Source organism: Columba livia, chromosome 2 (assembly GCF_036013475.1).
Source record: "Columba livia isolate bColLiv1 breed racing homer chromosome 2, bColLiv1.pat.W.v2, whole genome shotgun sequence".
NCBI classification, from domain to species: domain Eukaryota; kingdom Metazoa; phylum Chordata; class Aves; order Columbiformes; family Columbidae; genus Columba; species Columba livia.
In genome coordinates this window covers 52,957,636-52,973,917 of record NC_088603.1, presented here as the reverse complement: position 1 = coordinate 52,973,917, position 16,282 = coordinate 52,957,636, and the positions used below count along the sequence as shown (strand labels likewise).

Genomic DNA, 16,282 nt, shown 5'->3' with positions numbered 1-16,282 from the left:
ACAAATGCACAGAAGTTGGTGACTTTCGAGAAACACTGGACTGACTGCACAGACATGACAGTCTATGTCCCCTCAACTGCTCAGGCATCTCCAGACTTGCATATATTCCCTGCTTTCTGAGCTTGAAGGAGGTCTGCTCTTCTGCACTTCCTCTGGCTTCCTTTGAAATATTTTGTCAAACAATTTTACACCTTGGAACTGACAGAATAATAAAAGTTGGAAGTGACTTCCAAAGATCACCTAGACCAACTTTCTGCTCAAAGGAGAGCTAACTTCAAGTTAGAGCAGGTTGCCCATGGCCTTGTCCAGCTATGTTTTTAAAATCTCCAACACTGGAGACTCTGTTGTCTCTCTGGGCTCTGTTCTAGTGTTCAGCCACTCTCATTGCCATGAATTTTTTCCTTATATCTAATCAGAATTCCCCTTGTTGCAACTTGTGACCATAGCCTCTAGGTCTTCACAAGGTAGCTTCAAGGGGACTCTGGCTGCTTCTTCTCTGCAACCCCCCTTTTAAGTAGTAGGTGCCTGGGAACTGGCTGAAGGAAAGAAGCCAGAGACTTGTGGTCAATGGGGCAGAGTCTAGTTGGAGGCCTGTATCTAGTGGAGTCCCTCAAGGGTCGGTACTAGGACCAGCACTATTCAATATATTAATCAGTGACTTGGATAAAGTGCACTGTCAGCAAGTTTGCTGATGACACCAAGCTGGGAGGAGTGGCTGACACGCCAGAAGGCTGTGCTGCCATCCAGCGAGACCTGGACAGGCTGGAGAGTTGGGTGGGGAAAAATTTAATGAAATATAACAAGGGCAAGTGTAGAGTCTTACATCTGGGCAAGAACAACCCCAGGCTCCAGTACAAGTTGGGAAACGACTTGTTGGAGAACAGTGCAGGGAAAAGGGACCTGGGGGTCCTGGTGGACGGCAGGATGACCGTGAGCCAGCACTGTGACCTTGTGGCCAGGAAGGCCAATGGCATCCTGGGGTGTATTAGAAGGGGGGTGGTTAGTAGGCTGAGAGAGGTTCTTCTCCCCCTCTACTCTGCCCTGGTGAGACCGCATCTGGAATATTGTGTCCAGTTCTGGGCCCCTCAGTTCCAGAAGGACAGGGAACTGCTGGAGAGGGTCCAGCGTAGGGCAACAAAGATGATTAAGGGAGTGGAGCATCTCCCTTATGGGGAAAGGCTGAAGGAGCTGGGTCTCTTTAGCTTGGAGGAGACTGAGGGGTGACCTCATTAATGTTTATAAATATGTAAAGGGCAAGTGTCATGAGGGTGGAGCCAGGCTCTTCTCGGTGACCCAAAGGGGCCCCAAAAGGGGCAAGGGGTATAAAATGGAACACAGGAGGTTCCATTTAAATTCGAGAAGAAACTTCTTCATGGTGAGGGTGACAGAACACTGGAACAGGCTGCCCAGGGGGGCTGTGGAGTCTCCTTCTCTGCAGACATTCAAAACCCACCTGGACGCCTTCCTGTGTAACCTCATCTGGGTGTTCCTGCTCCAGCAGGGGGATTGGACTGGATGATCTTTCTAGGTCCCTTCCAATCCTTAACATTCTGTGATTCTGTGAACACTGCAATTAGATCCCATCTGGTCTTATACTTCTCTAATCAAACACAGTTTCTCCTTGCTTGGCATAAGCTGCAGCCCCCAAACACTCTAGTGCTCCTGTTGCGGGAGTTCCTGCACCCTAGACGCAAGACTTTGTGTTTGCCTTTGCTAAGTCTCCTGAGATTCTCGTCAGCCCATTTCTGCAGCTTGCCAAGGTCCCTCGGAATGGATGCCCTGCCTGGCAGCAAGACGCACGCTTCTCACCCTCTGGGAATTATGTAGCTGAGGATATATTGTGTCACTTTGTCAGGTCACTGGTTGGGACGCCCACAAATTATTGGGGTAGAGCAGGATATCCCCAGCCTATGGTTATGTGCACTACTGGTGATAAAAAAGCAAATTTTGAAAAGGCATCTGCACCACAGAAATATAAACCCTGGCACAAAGCTAGTCTGTGCTGGCACCACGCTCAGAGAAGAAAAACAGTTTGGGAAGTCTTGATCTATCAGGTCTTACAGGGCAGTACGTGAAAAACTGCGTCAGACAGCAAAACATCACCTATCTATGCCCTAATGTGAACATGCAGAGCATACTAAAAAAGCAACCTAGAAACAAGATATACTCCCTTGATGACTTTTTACTCATAATGGCAATTAGCAGCTGTGGACCTTCTTGTCACAATCATTTAACTTAAGGAAAGATGAGCTCCTTCAGATCCGGTGTAGCAGCTTAAAAAGTTAACCACCTACAACCATTTTCCTACACATTTGTAGTCAAAGTCCTTCACAGCTAAGCTGTGTTAATGTGACCCTAAGAGAGCAATTCATCAGTCTAGGTGCAAGTTAGGTTGAAGCACCACCAAGTAAGCTTCATGAGCTTCTGCTACGCTGTGGAAACGAGGGCTGCAATAAACAGCTGGCAACTGTAGCATCCTCAATGTATTGTGCCTGCTCTCTGGGATGTACTTTAATTCAGCTTATATAAAGAGAGATGGGGAAAAGGGAAGGAAAGGTCTAGCAACTATCCTGTTTCAAACTAAATTCCTTCAGCCAGCTAGGCAAATTCCTGGAAAAAAATTACATGTAGATTTATAAGCACATGCCCACTGCTAAGAATACCAACTCTAGACTCTAGGGAGTTCAGCAATCAAAGAACCACTGTAGAGAAACCTACTGCATGGCAAGTGTTCTCCAGCACTGAAAAAGGTCACTTACTGCAGCCTGGCATCACTCAGTAACAACATTCATGGGGAAATCCCCCTGGTTAAAGAATGAAGCTGGGAAAAGCATGAATGGGTGAAATCCAGAAACAAAACACCTTTTGCAAGATTGGGCTACTCAGGTCTCCGCGATGGCTTTCTGGAATCTGCAAATCTCTTCGGCTGTGGGACCTAACAGCCCAGAGGCCCTGAAGCTGCTGTTTAGCAAGAACAAAGACATCCAGAATCATACTACTAACCTCTCGTGGGTGGCACTTGTTCATTTTCTCTGACAAGTATTTAAGCTGGTTTTCATTTCTTTTAAGTTCAGTAAAAAGGTAAGTAAGGAGGGAATTGGGTCAGCATTCAACAAAAGTCTAGGACAATTAGGAGGAACTTCAGAGAGGCAAGTTAAAAGGTCAAGCTGTTGAACATAGCTCTGCAGCTTAAAAAATATAAAAAGTCATCAGTAATAACCTACTTAATTGGTCATTCTAAAATGACCAGTGCAAAGGTGTTATCTGAAAACCTAATGATTTTTAAATAATGCTAAAATTAAAGCCAGCTGGGAATTTTTGGAAGAAAAATTTTTCAGCACAGAATACTGCTGTGGATTGGTTGAAAACAGGACACTAAACATAGATATATTCTCATAACACTTCAGATGCGTATACCAAGACATTCCACAGACAAGAAATGGAGAAGACAGACGAGGATGTATACACTTCTGTACACATATTTTTGAAGTCTCATTTCCACAACTAATTGCTTATTTGACAAAACTCAAGCCAATCTAGATGGCTGAGTAAGGCTTTCTTGAATTTTCAAGCGTTACCATAACACAGACAAAAAGGAGCCCAGAAAGTCAGTAGTGTGGCATTATAATATCATTAGCTGGTCCAGATCCAAAGACAGGGATTTCAGTCTCTCACATCCTAAACAAGTACACAGGTTCTTGGGGGATGAAACAAAGAACTTGCTTTCCTATAGTATTTTTATATATAAAATATTGATTCAAATGTATTCTGTAGTGTTCAACTCCTTCAGACTGTTTTCAATCAAATGAGAGCTGATATTAGACCACGGAGAGCCTACTCGCACATTTTTCTCCTGTCTGGCCGCCCTTGTACAAACAGATCCCAATCAGGCTAATTATCCTGAACTCCTCTTCATTGAGCACAGTTATTATTTTGCAATGGCCCTTTTTTTTTTGCAAAACCAGGTGGTCTTTTTTCCTTTTTCTTCAGGTTGCTGCAACTCCAGCTGATTCTAGCTCCCTAAATTTCTTTATTTTTACTGTAGTGATAGGAAAACCTGTCACTACCTTTATAATACAGTCCAGAGATTTGCATTGAACTTAAAAAAGAGGGGGATAATTTTTTTTTTTTTAAATGTGAACCAATAGAATTTAGGAACTGCTAGTCTGGGCCTTCTGCAATTCAGCTGAACATGTCTAAATTGTTTATACATATTTCACATTTCTGAGGCTTTCTTCCCTACTATACAAACCAGACCAACTGAATGAACCAGGTCATTCTCCAAAATCTGGAGAGTACAAGACAGCAGATTCAGAGACGTGTCAACAAATGGTATGTGCGTGTACCAACTATTTCCGTGTGGGTTCTGAGAAAGGACACTTTTGTAAGAAGCTATTTTTTACTGTTAATCAAACCAGAATGTTTCATTCCTTAAAGGAATGAACTCAGCCCATTCCAAACAGCAGACTCCTGTTACTCTACAACGGCCACTTACATTTCTTAGAAATCTGAAGGACTGAATCAACAGAAAACAATACCTGCTGGGATAATTTTTCCTATCTCCTGGGTTTTGCATGTGGTACTGTGACTGCTGAACAGATGTAACCTGCAAGTGCGCTATTGACAATATTGTACTTGGCTTTGACAGCAGTTTTACGCAGCGTTTGCAGAAGCAAGCACTGACAGCACGCATCCGCTTTAAAGCGCTTGGCTCTCCGGCAGACGAGCTTTTGTGGATTTTTCCGTAGCATTTTAGGATGCTGTCATCTCCAGCTATCTTACCCAGGTGGTTGCCACAGTGGCGACTGCGTGCTCAGGTCGCAGCCCCTCCAGTTTACGAGGCAGCATCTGGGACTGAACATGTCGCCAGCGGTTCACTGTGCCAAAGCTGCAACTTGGAGGGGCAGGAGGCAGCTGCGCCTGCACCAGCAACGTCCGGCAGACCTTTAGGAGAGCACGCAGCCGGGACCGGTGCCCCCTGGCAGCTGCACTGGCCCTCCCGCACCCACAAGCTCCCCTGAGCCCCCGGGGCCGTCCGGTGAGGGACACTGGGGCCGTCCCACCGGCAGGAAAGGCGGCTGCATGAGAGCCGCGGGAGCGGCCGGGCCAGGGCGACAGCCCTTCCTCACCGAGCTAACAAGCTCGGGACCCTCCCAGACCACAGCCTGACCAGTGTGCCCGAGGCCGGCCCCCAGCAGCCCTGGGCATGAACGTCCCCGGCCGCCGCGTCACCGCTGCCCCTCACGGCGCCACCTGAGGCGGGAGGGCGGGGCCGGCAGCCGAGCGGGGCGGGGCGCCCGGACCCGGCCCCACCGCGCAGAGGCGGTGCCGGTCACGTGAGGCCGGCGGCGGCGCCGCCCCGACCCAGCTCTGGCAGCGGCGGCGGCTGGCGTGCGCGCGGGCTGTGCACCTGGCGCCCTCCTCGGGGCTCCCCGTCGCCAGGACAACCGGCCTCGCCGTGGCGCCTCTGCCATGGTGAGCCCGCGGCCCGGCCCGGCCCGCCCCGCCGCCCCCCGCCGCCGGGCGTTAGGGGGCTGGCCCGGCCGCTTGGGGCCCAGGGCGGGGAGCGGTGGCGAGGCGAGGCGGGGCGGGGCGGGCAGGTGTCCGGCGCCGCTGAGGGGAGCTGCCGCTGGCCGGGCTGTGTGGAGCGGCCGCAGGGCCGTGCGGCGGGCGGGTCCGTCGCGCCGAGGGGAGGGGTGGCGGCCGGGGCAGGCGGAACGTCTGCGCTTGGCGGGCGGGGGTGCGCGGGTACGGGCGTGTGTGCGGCGTGGCGGTGTGGATGTGGATGTGGGGCTGGGCGGGCGGCCCTGCGCGGCGAGGGGAGCGGGCTGCGGCTGCAGGGGGACCGTGGCGGGCCGTGCCGTCCCCCCCGTAACGGTGGAGGGGAGAGAGGGCGTCTGTCTGCGCGGAGCAGGTGGGGCTGTGTTGTGCCTCGCTGTAGCACAGACGGGGGGAGGCTGTGTCTGTGCATGAGGTGTGACGGCTGTCTCGCCTCCCCGTGTAACGTCGGAGCAGCCATGGTGGGGGTCTGCCTGTGTGTTGGGTGGGCCGGGGGTGTGTTGTCCCCCTGTGTGACACACGGGTGATAACGTGTGTATAGGGGTGCATAAAGCAACTGGGGCATGCGAGAGGTGTGTCGTCCCCCTGTGTAAAGTAGGGATGAAGCTGATGTGTGTGTCAGTGCACAGAGCAGATGTGGGGTGTTACAGTGTGGGTGCTTGGGGTGCTGGGGTGGGCGCTGTGCTCTGTGTTTATCCATGTGCAATAGGCCAGGGTGTGGCCTGGGATGTGTGTGTATAGCGAAAGTACAGTAGGACATGAAGGTAATACTACACCTCTGTGTCAGTATGTGTGTGTATCTGCTATGATTTGGGCTTTGGATATGTGTGCATTTGTGTTGTAGCAGCGATATGACATTATGTGCAGGGACATGACATGGCATCGTGTGTACGTAGTTATGTCTGTATACTGCTGTCGGGTATGGGCTTGTGTGTGTGTATAGTGAACATTGGGTGTGGCATAGTATGTGGGTATTTTTATAGGCATGTATGCTATGGGTGTTGCAAGGATTATCTGTACTTTTATATGTACGTAGCAGATACAAGGTATGGTATTTTGTGTCTATACAGTCGCAGTTGCTTATATGTGTAAGTATGCGTAGCTGTGGTGGTTTATGTGCATGCACAGATGCATTTATAAATAAAATAGTTTTGTGGTATGTATGTGGTGTGCATGAGGTTTGTTGCATCTGCATGTAGAGATGGTGTTTCATGGAGCGTATGTGTGTGGAGGGTGCAGCAAAGGAGGAAGAGTGGTTGAGGTTTGCTCTGTGGGGAGAGTATGTGGGGATGTGATACTGTACATGTACACAGCGAGTAGCCGGGGAGAGGTGCATTGTTATGTTTGTGAAAGGAAGATGACAAGGCGTGTAAGGGGGAGTGAGTAGGGACAGGTGTGACATGTTTGGAAAGCATATTGATATGATCCCCATTTTCAATTACAATTTAATGCTTCAGTGATATTTTTATACAAGAAGGCGGCACAGTTGCTAACCTTTCACACATGGGGAAATACATAGTGTTTTAAGGCAGAAAATCACTTTATGCGTGTATTTATGTGTGTGTAAACATAGTAGGTTTCCTGCAGCAAGTTCTGGAGAGGAAGAAGGAGTGCTCAGCCTTACAAAGGGAAGAAGCATATTCCTGTGGTGTTGCACCTTTTCTTTCCCTTCTTCGTTTGCATGAAGACTTTTTCATGCTCCTTCTCTTTCTTCTCCTGCAGTTTGCCTTCTGCTTCTTCTTGATTCTAGCCTTTATGTTTTGAACCTCAGCAAAACAACCTTGAAAACTAAACTGTGATTTGGAATAAAAATAGAGATAGACTGCATGGGATTGCAGTATGCTTTTATGTAGAATCATGTTGGATTTGATTTGCAAAGGTTTCAGAATTTATCTGTTGCTACAAGGAAGAGTAAATAGCAGTGAATGAGGCTGTGGATGGTGTAGTATTAGTGAAGTGATTATAATGCAGCTTAATGACATATCCTACTTCACATTAGTATTCCATCACATGTTGTACTGTATCTTCTCTGGTATGGCATATCTTAGAAGTCATTTGAATAATATGGATTCATCTCCTGTTCTAAACTTAGGAAAAATTATAGACTGAAAAACAATGGACAAAATATTTTATAAACTGTTTCACAATAAAAATAAACATTTTCCATTTACCAAACTCCAGTTATGGAGTTTTCCTTCATGGTCCATTTTGATGTTCCTGATTAGGTACCTTTAGTAGTCTAAACGCAGCAGACATAGAATCTGCAAAAAAGCAGTGAACTGTTGCTATAACAGCACAGGTAACAGCTCATGAATTATACCAGATAAGCTTTACTGCTGTTCAAAATCTTGTATTGGGCAGCTCCTTAGTTGAAAAGGATGAAATAGCATCACTTCTTGTACTCTTTTCATATTTTTCAGATATTTTATTCCATGAATGCTTATACTTGAGTTGCTCTATGTTACAGGATTAGTCCTGTTTAGGTTCTTTTTTTCCCTCTTAATTCTTTATAGCTGCTTAGTTTAAAATTCAGGAGAGGTAAGGAAGGAATCAGTTTTGACCAATTAACACCAGACCCTTTATTATAGGGAATATCAGTGTTCCTACAAATCAGAAGGACCATTAACTTACTACTTTCTTATTTTGGCAATAGACTGTAATATTTACTCATCTTGGTTAAAACTAGGGATAATATGGGGCTAGCAGATGTGGAAAGTTTAAAATAAAAGTCAGATTTTCACTGAAGCATGGCAACTATTTTTAGGTTAGTGTAGAAAAGTAGTACTAATCTTGGCACTGTGACAGTATTGATCTGAATGCCAGCAGAAGGCTACACATTAACAGTACTTCAGCTGTTTTGTCAATTAGAAAGCAGAATAACTGCTCTAATTTCATATAAATTGTTACCAACTTGTGTGATAGTTTTGGTAGTGTTTCAACTGAATCAGAAATACATATATACAGGATACGCTAAGTAGGACAAAACCAGATGAAATAGTGAAACCAATGAGTTCTCCGTCACAGTTCAGACTGTAACCTCCAGCTAGTTAAGACAATAGCCACAATATTCACTTATATTCTTTCCAATAACCTTTTTAGGAAGGTGATCTGAATACTTCATAGTTTGGTTTTGTGTTTGGTTTTTTTTTTTCCCCTCTTTATGTTATAGCACAAGGCAAAAACTGTTATAATTTCTGGTCATACTTGAGCAATGGATTTTGTGTGGCTTGATTTGAATGTGATAGGGTTGGAGTCCAGGGGTCTGAGCTTTTACAAAATAGCTTTCCCACTTGAACTTTGAACACAGAGTGGGATATTCTAATTGTAAAGCTTCTGAGAAGGAAGATTGTAACTTTTAAATGGTGAAAGTCAGATTTGCGTTCTTAGAAAAGCAGGAAGTTTTTATCTGTTGTTACAACACAAAAAAATGCAAATAAGGTATTACATGAATATAATGATGGACTTAAAATTCACAGAATACTGGTATCTCCTCTGTCAATTCCTTGTTTATTTTTCAGGATCAAGAAATTTCTTATACGTCTCTATCAAAGTTTCAACTAGTTGTTCTTGAGATTTAAAGGTTTTTTTACTAGTAGTTCGTGAAGATCAGAATTTTCTCCTAGACTAATTTTTCAAAAAATGGACTGTTCTATGAATGTCTCAGAATCTGTGTAGATAGTGTGATTCTACAAGATTGTGTGAAACCAAATGGATTATTTTTGTGATGAGATGCGAGTACAGTCTCTGTGAATGATGTTGTGGTGGAAGCTGCCTTAGGTTATATTCCAGTATTTCTGCTTTGAGTCTCAAAGTTACTTGAATGGTCAAAGGGAAGTAGCTTTCTCAAGCATTTTCAACTTAGGCTTTGGCAAATTGCATTTGAATGTCTGATGCCTGAGAAGGGATTTGTTATTTACCTGGTCAAGTAAAAGAAAGTACAAAATCTGTAAGATGCATAAGTTTTGCTGACTCCAGTGACCTTCCTCCTATCCCTACCCAGTCTGTTGTCTCCCTGCTGTGCCTTCCCCTGCCTAAAAAAAAAACCCAAGCAGAATTACGGTATGAATTTAGGTGTTTAAATGGACTAAAATAATTTATTTGATACAGAGGGGTAATGGAAATGGAACAATAGCTGCATTATTTAAAATACAGGGCACCTCAGCTGATATAATCAACTTCGTCCAACCTCTTAAGTGTTTCCCTCTGGGTTGTTATCTTTGCCTTGGAGGAACCACTGCACTCATGCTAGAGGAGGACTGGAACTGGAAATGTGCCCTTTTCTGGGCTTGTGCATTTATGACTGCTTGGAACCACAAGTTGCAGCTGTGTAGTCCACAAGCAAGTACTTAAAATCTGGTATCAAGCTGCTATGCTTAAAACAGTGGTCATATTTCATGGTGTTATCTCTTTTTCTGTCCCATTGTTTTCCTGTGTTCTCCTTGGGGCAGAAGGAAAAAGTAAATGCTATTTTAATGGGATTTGATTGCTGCTCAACTGGTTAACCAATATGTTCTGTAAATTTAAATCAATAAGGAGACAAGACATCATCAAATCTGCATAAGTGTGAAACTCTACCAGTATGTCAAGCTTGTCTGTCTTCACAGGTTGAAATTGAGGTCAGAGCTTCACACAGGAAAGACATTTCCATATCATGACTTGATGTTATGTAGTAGTTATCTAAATATTAAGGGCTAAACTGTCTGAGTGTGCTTGTAGTTCTGCAAATGGTCTATAATCTACTTCCTAAGCGAAAGTATCAAGGTTATTTTATTTCTGTAGAAATTCAATAACCATAAATTTTGGCAAATACTAACAATTGAGTGTCCAGTTTCTCTTCTAAATCTCAACCTCTTACCTTTCTTGGAACAGTTTGAAAGAGATGCTTTGGAAATGCTACTATGATGCTATTTCCTTCGAAGTCAGTTATAATTGCTGCTTGTAATCCTGATGAGGTACCTATTTTTTTTATTATAATCAAAAGCTTTTATTAATTATACACTACATATATGGTGTGTGTACCCACAACACAGATTTTGTGTCATCTTTTTCTGTTTCATACTGTAGGGAGATTGCCTTGCAGAGAAGGTTTGCTTTTCACACTCTCAGTAGTAGGAAAACCACCAGTTCTGATATAGTGTTTATGATGCAGATCAAGCACTGCTTTGAAAAGGCTTTATAGAAGCTATAGAGTCATTTTGGTAATGAAATATACCTTTTAAGTCTCAAATATATTTTTGAAAAGCGGTTATGTTGTGGGGTGCAAATATTTGTACTCAAAGTTTTTGTTTCACCGGTGCTTAAAAGGGATTCTGCTTCAAACATGTAGTCAGGACTTAAGCTGTAATTTCATTTACAGTTTGAGCTAAGTGCAGTAAGTAAAATAATTGCTTTTCTGGATGTGGGATTGTGTGGCTGGATGGAGGGCTGTGTCATTCCAAATTAGAATGGTGCAAACTCTTGGGGAAATGGAATCTCAGTATGCAAACTCTGAGAGGATTTCAGGTCTCTGTTTTCATGCCATCAGTTTGCTCATTTGTATGCTAATATTTGAGACTTGCCATATGTATGGCAGTAAAAAGAACTGTATGCAGAAGTGATGATTCAGAGGAGTTTTGAAAAGTGTGCTCCTAAGGGCTCTGATGGATCTGTGATGTAGATTGAATTTGGATGGCTGAGACTGAATGGCTATCCATAATCAAATATTGCTGCATTAAAACAAATGGGCACTGACTTTTCTCTCAGCCTCATTTTCCAGAAACCTATCATGATCTGAATGGCTGAGAATGTGTATTATACAGCATGATTCTGCAAGACTGCGTGAAAACAAATTAATAACTTTGGTGATGAAACAAATTGTACTTTGAGCATATAGTCCCTGTGAAAGTTGTGATGGAAGCTGCCTTAGAACCTATTCCAGTAGTTCTGCTTGGAGTTTCAAAGTTACTTGAGTGGTGAAAGGAAAGAACCTTTCTCAGGTATTTTGAACTTAGACTTTTGTAAATTGCATTTGAGTCCCTGCTTGATGCTTAAGGAGGGGTTTGTTATCTACCTGATCAAGAAAAAGAAAGCACGTAATCTGTACAATACATAATCTAGCCTTGTGATGGGCTACAATCAACAACTGCTTCATGCATTTGATCCTAATTTTCTGCCACAGGTGTGCTGATCTCCCAGCCCATAAAGTAGATGATATGGGTTTCCCCATATTGCACTTGAAAGTGATTTGTAGATTTGACTGTTAATTGAATGCTGCTTTTTTATCACTATTATTTTGGGGGGGAAATAATGTCTAAATGCTTCATTATGCACTGTTTTTATTTGGAACTGCATAATCGTAAAAGAGTAATAGTGGATAAATACCTGAAGATTAAAATATTCAATATTTTTTATATATTTTTTAAAAAGAAATCAAACTGAAGACAAGATTTATTGATTAGTATATGACTAACAGATGATGAGGATGAAACTTTGTCAAACCTGTTTTTTCAGCTTTTATGTTTGTTTATAGAATATAGAAGGATACAATTAACAGCTTTTTCCATGCTGCTTAGTGTTTAAACAGTAGTTGTTGCATACTTTTTTTTTCCTGGCCTGAACCAGTCTCTAGTCATGAAAGACTGGGGAAGGGGTAGTTTATTTTTCCTTTGGGTTCAGGTTTGTTTTGACATCTCTGGTAGTGGTTAGAATAAGATTCTTTAAAAGACAAAGTGTGAACTAGGTGGACCATAACCTGAACGGAGGGTTAGTCTTCCATATAGCTTCTATCAGAGTAACCTGGGGGAAGCAAAACTTGCAAACCTTTTCTGCAAATAAAAGTATTTCTTTTGGTTAGGTATTGGATTGAACCTAATGTTTTCTGTCATGCAGGCTGCCAAGCATCAGCTGCATGATAGTAACTATTGATAAAATGCTGTCTTTCAACTGAATTTTGTGCCTGCAAGTATTTAGGTCAATCACTACTTGTGCAAACTATTGGTTTTCCCATTCGTATTTTTTTTTAACAAGTTAAAGTAGGAACTATCACATTCAAGTCAGTCTGAAATGTTGATAGGGTACAGAAAAATTTATGCAACTTTGGGTTTGTTCTATGCCTCTTTGGTTTGTATCAGAATTTACAAATAATTAAACATTTAAATAAATCTGTTTCACAACACCTCCAATAACAGCACTAGTAAGGCAGTAGTATGTGAAAGTATGCTTAATATGTGGGGCTTAATATGTGTCTCTTTAGTGACTTTGTAGGAGGTGAGGTTAAGTCTTGCATTAAAGGATGTGCAGGTCAGGCTAACCTGTTAGGCTTTAATACGGCTTGCAGTAATTAAGCCATACTCTTGAAAATATTTGATTGGTGATTTCCAAATATGTTGTTAATAGGTGACTGCCCTTCTGAAAAACACACAGGAAAGGGCAATGCACACTATTTGGTCGACTGAGAATGAGCTTGTGTGCTCAAGACAGCAGGCAAGGCAACCTTCAAGCACCTCCTGCTCCACGCTGAGAGGCAGTTGAGTTGGAGCAGCCAAAGGTCTCAAGATAGAGTCGTGCAGCTACAGACATCAGCTCTGGAGTTTACAAATGATCTGTCACCCAGTGAGAACAGACCTTTGCAGAGCCAGACTGATGCCTTCCAGTAAAATCTGAATGATATCGTATGAATACCAGTGCTGGCAAAACAAGAATGATGGCTCTTCTGGAAGAAAACCAAGCAGCAGTGTGGCCAGCTGCGTCTGCCTGGCAGGTTTTATTATATTGGACAGCACTTATTCTGGGGAAACATTAAAAGCAATGTGGCCCTTACAGGCAGCCCTAGATCAGTGGAAGGCATTGTGGAAAGAAAGAGAGGTTCCCAGGTATACTTGATCTTATTCTCTGAGAGTGAGCCTTCACCGTTTAAGATCACCAACAAAGTAAGAACAAAAGGCTTTGATATGAAGTGTTAATTGCTTTTTGAACTGTCAGTTTGTCACGGTGCTGGAAGAGAAAATATCCTGAGGAAAGACCAGGGCAAAAGATCCAGTGGGTAGCTGGCAGTGAGGAGGAAGCTAGAAGCCTACTGAATACCCTGAGCTCTGGTAGAGGGTGCCTGAGGAAAAGAGAGGTTAGTGACCACAACAGACCAGGATGTCTGGGATTTTTAAAGTGCACAAAGTCAAAGACTGAGATAGAGCACAGTGAGCAGCAGGAGTATAGGAGTGAGAGCCTAGAGGGTAGATACTCTGTGTTGAAATAGAAGACTTTGCCAGTCTGTCTCCACTGTAGACAAGCTTGGTTTGAGATGGGATCGCCTTTCGAGGTTTGCTTTGCTGTGTCGTAATTTTATCAATTATATGGAAAGCTTTATCATGGGTTCTAATTTAACACCAGCCCTGTGCCGTCAGCTGTTGTGTCTTCAGTAACAGTTATTTCAGTTCTGTTGGCAATGCGTATCTCTTTGCCTGTCTAACACTCCTTTTGTTGCCTGGATACGGTTACATTTTGCTGCTTGCATGGTGTTAAATGATTCTGCCAGTCTGCCTAAGTCTAATGCATTAATTGTACATTTCTGGAGGAAGCACCAACTAGCAGCAATTCTCTGACCATTAGCAAGCACTCTATAGTGTAACATGAGATAATCAGAAATTTGTAGTAAAGGAAGATTGTTTTCCCTTTTCTTCTTCCTCCTCCGTTTTCTGCTGTGTTCAAACAGAGAGGTTTTTAGGATGCCACTCATTACTTTAGTAATGAACTTGTGAACTGCTTTGGGTAGCAAAACTGATCTGCTTGCTTTCCTGCTACTATAGCAAGAGGCAATTTCAATAGCATGGTGAAGGGGAAATTGCACAGGCAACAATTAGGTGTCTCCATTGATGGGAAGAGATGTGCAGCAAGCTGGTGGGGTTTGTGTTTGGTAACAAAAATCTTCAGTCAGAGGAACTGAATAAAACTTTATTTTATCAAGAGTTTCTTTTTAAATATCTTGTTCTTACGATGCCTATTACTACATAAATAATACTAAGCAAATACTGTTCTTGCCAACAAAAACCTGAAAGACTTGATGCTTTTTACATATGATAATATTTATAATATAACTAGGATGTTTGCTTTGTCAGCCGTAGGAGAAGGAAAATGTATAGATTTGATTTTAAACTACTATCTCCATTCGTGACAGTGACCCTACATTGGGTTTTATTCCTGACTTGATAAATAACTCAGCCTTGTTGTCAGAATATATCTGTCTTCTCTCTTTGTTGATGTTCTTTGGTGTTTCTCAGACATCATCTTCTCTCTTTTCCAAATATACGTTTACCCATAATTAGTCACTTTAGCATGCTACTAAACAAGGCTATTTTTGAGAGTCTGGTTTTTAATAACTTTAGATTTGAAAAGTTGACAGGTTGGAAGTTGTTATTTGCTGTGATTTCAGTGAAAATTAGATACATAAATACATCTGTGAGACTGAGCCATCATGGCTGAGCTGCTGACAAAACTTTCATCTGTAAAGAAAATAGTCCTCCTCGATAGAGGACTGAATGACAACAGAATTGCATCTTTAAAAAAATGTAAGGGCTATCAACAAATTTGTTAGTATAGCCTTATTTTGATCTTGAAATACTAGTTGAAGGGAACTTCTAAATGTTTTGGATAAGCATGATAAACTACGATGAATATTCCTTTGTGTCTTTGTAGAGAAAAATGAACTTTTTTGAGCATATTACAGTTCTTTGCCAAAATGACAAGTGTGCAACTCTATCAGGAAAGTTTTCTTCAACTCATTGATTTTGGTGAAAACAGGAAAGCTTTATCAGTAACTCTTAGACTAGAAGAGAATAATAGGTGTTGTTTTCAATCGTGGCAAGCTAACTGTGGTGTACCAAGAAGTTATATTCTAGGACTAGTGGCAATTAGTATGCTTAAGAATATGGAAGGGAAAGCAAAAGGGGGCAATTATTCTTTCTGAATTTGAGAGATTTACACAATGGATACTTTATTTATAAAAAAAAAAAAGTGGTAGTTGCTGAAGAAATTTAGTGTAAGCAAGTACCAGATAACTTTTTTTTTTATGGAAATTCTCCCTTTTTAGCTCATAATAGCCAATCTTTCAAAAGTACAGTGGAGATACCAAGAGAGGTCAGTTAAGGAATGTAAGAAATTACTCAAGATTCAAGTAATAAGCAATTATAGTTTTCTCTTGTGGGTTTTTCTCGCAATTCCTTTAAGAATGTAGAGATTTTTCCATATATCTTCTTATGTTTACAGGAAATTTAGAGCTGGTTTTAGAGTAATGCTTTTCACATATGTTCAGTCTCACCTATACTTTTTCCTTGTGCACAGACTTGTTGGTTGTATTTTGGATTTTAGTACAGTTAAATCCACACTTTTCTAGGGTTTCAGATACCTGGTCATCGACACAGTCAAACTTGCTACCAAATGCAAAAGCATAGAAAGAAGAAATAATCTTTCTACATCCACAGTATTCTTAATTATTTTGTATTATTGTATACTGGTATTTTGAGGGCATGTCTTTGTCAGCATTACATGTAACTGAAGAAAAATAAATAATATCTGACAAGATTATTAGAATATTTTTACAGTGATTGAACACTTCCTTGACTTTTTTTTTGTAATAAAAAGAAACAGAAATCTAGGAGGTATGTGATAAAAATCAAGTAAAAAATAGAAAGGATGGCACTGTTTAATTCACAGAGGTGATACATAAATGTACACACAGTATTTAGTAATGGAA

The 16,282-nt window shown here is 42.2% G+C and overlaps 1 protein-coding gene across 1 annotated transcript in view; it reads left to right on the top strand.

Moving 5' to 3' along the window:
* The first annotated feature begins 5,344 nt into the window (after positions 1-5,344).
* FBXL2 (F-box and leucine rich repeat protein 2) overlaps positions 5,345-16,282 on the top strand; it is a 52,431-nt gene continuing 41,493 nt past the window's right edge. The window contains exon 1 of the mRNA XM_065051977.1: positions 5,345-5,475. Within this exon, the coding sequence (XP_064908049.1) occupies positions 5,473-5,475 (3 nt within the window). The 5' untranslated portion in view covers positions 5,345-5,472. The remainder of the gene's footprint in view (positions 5,476-16,282) is intronic.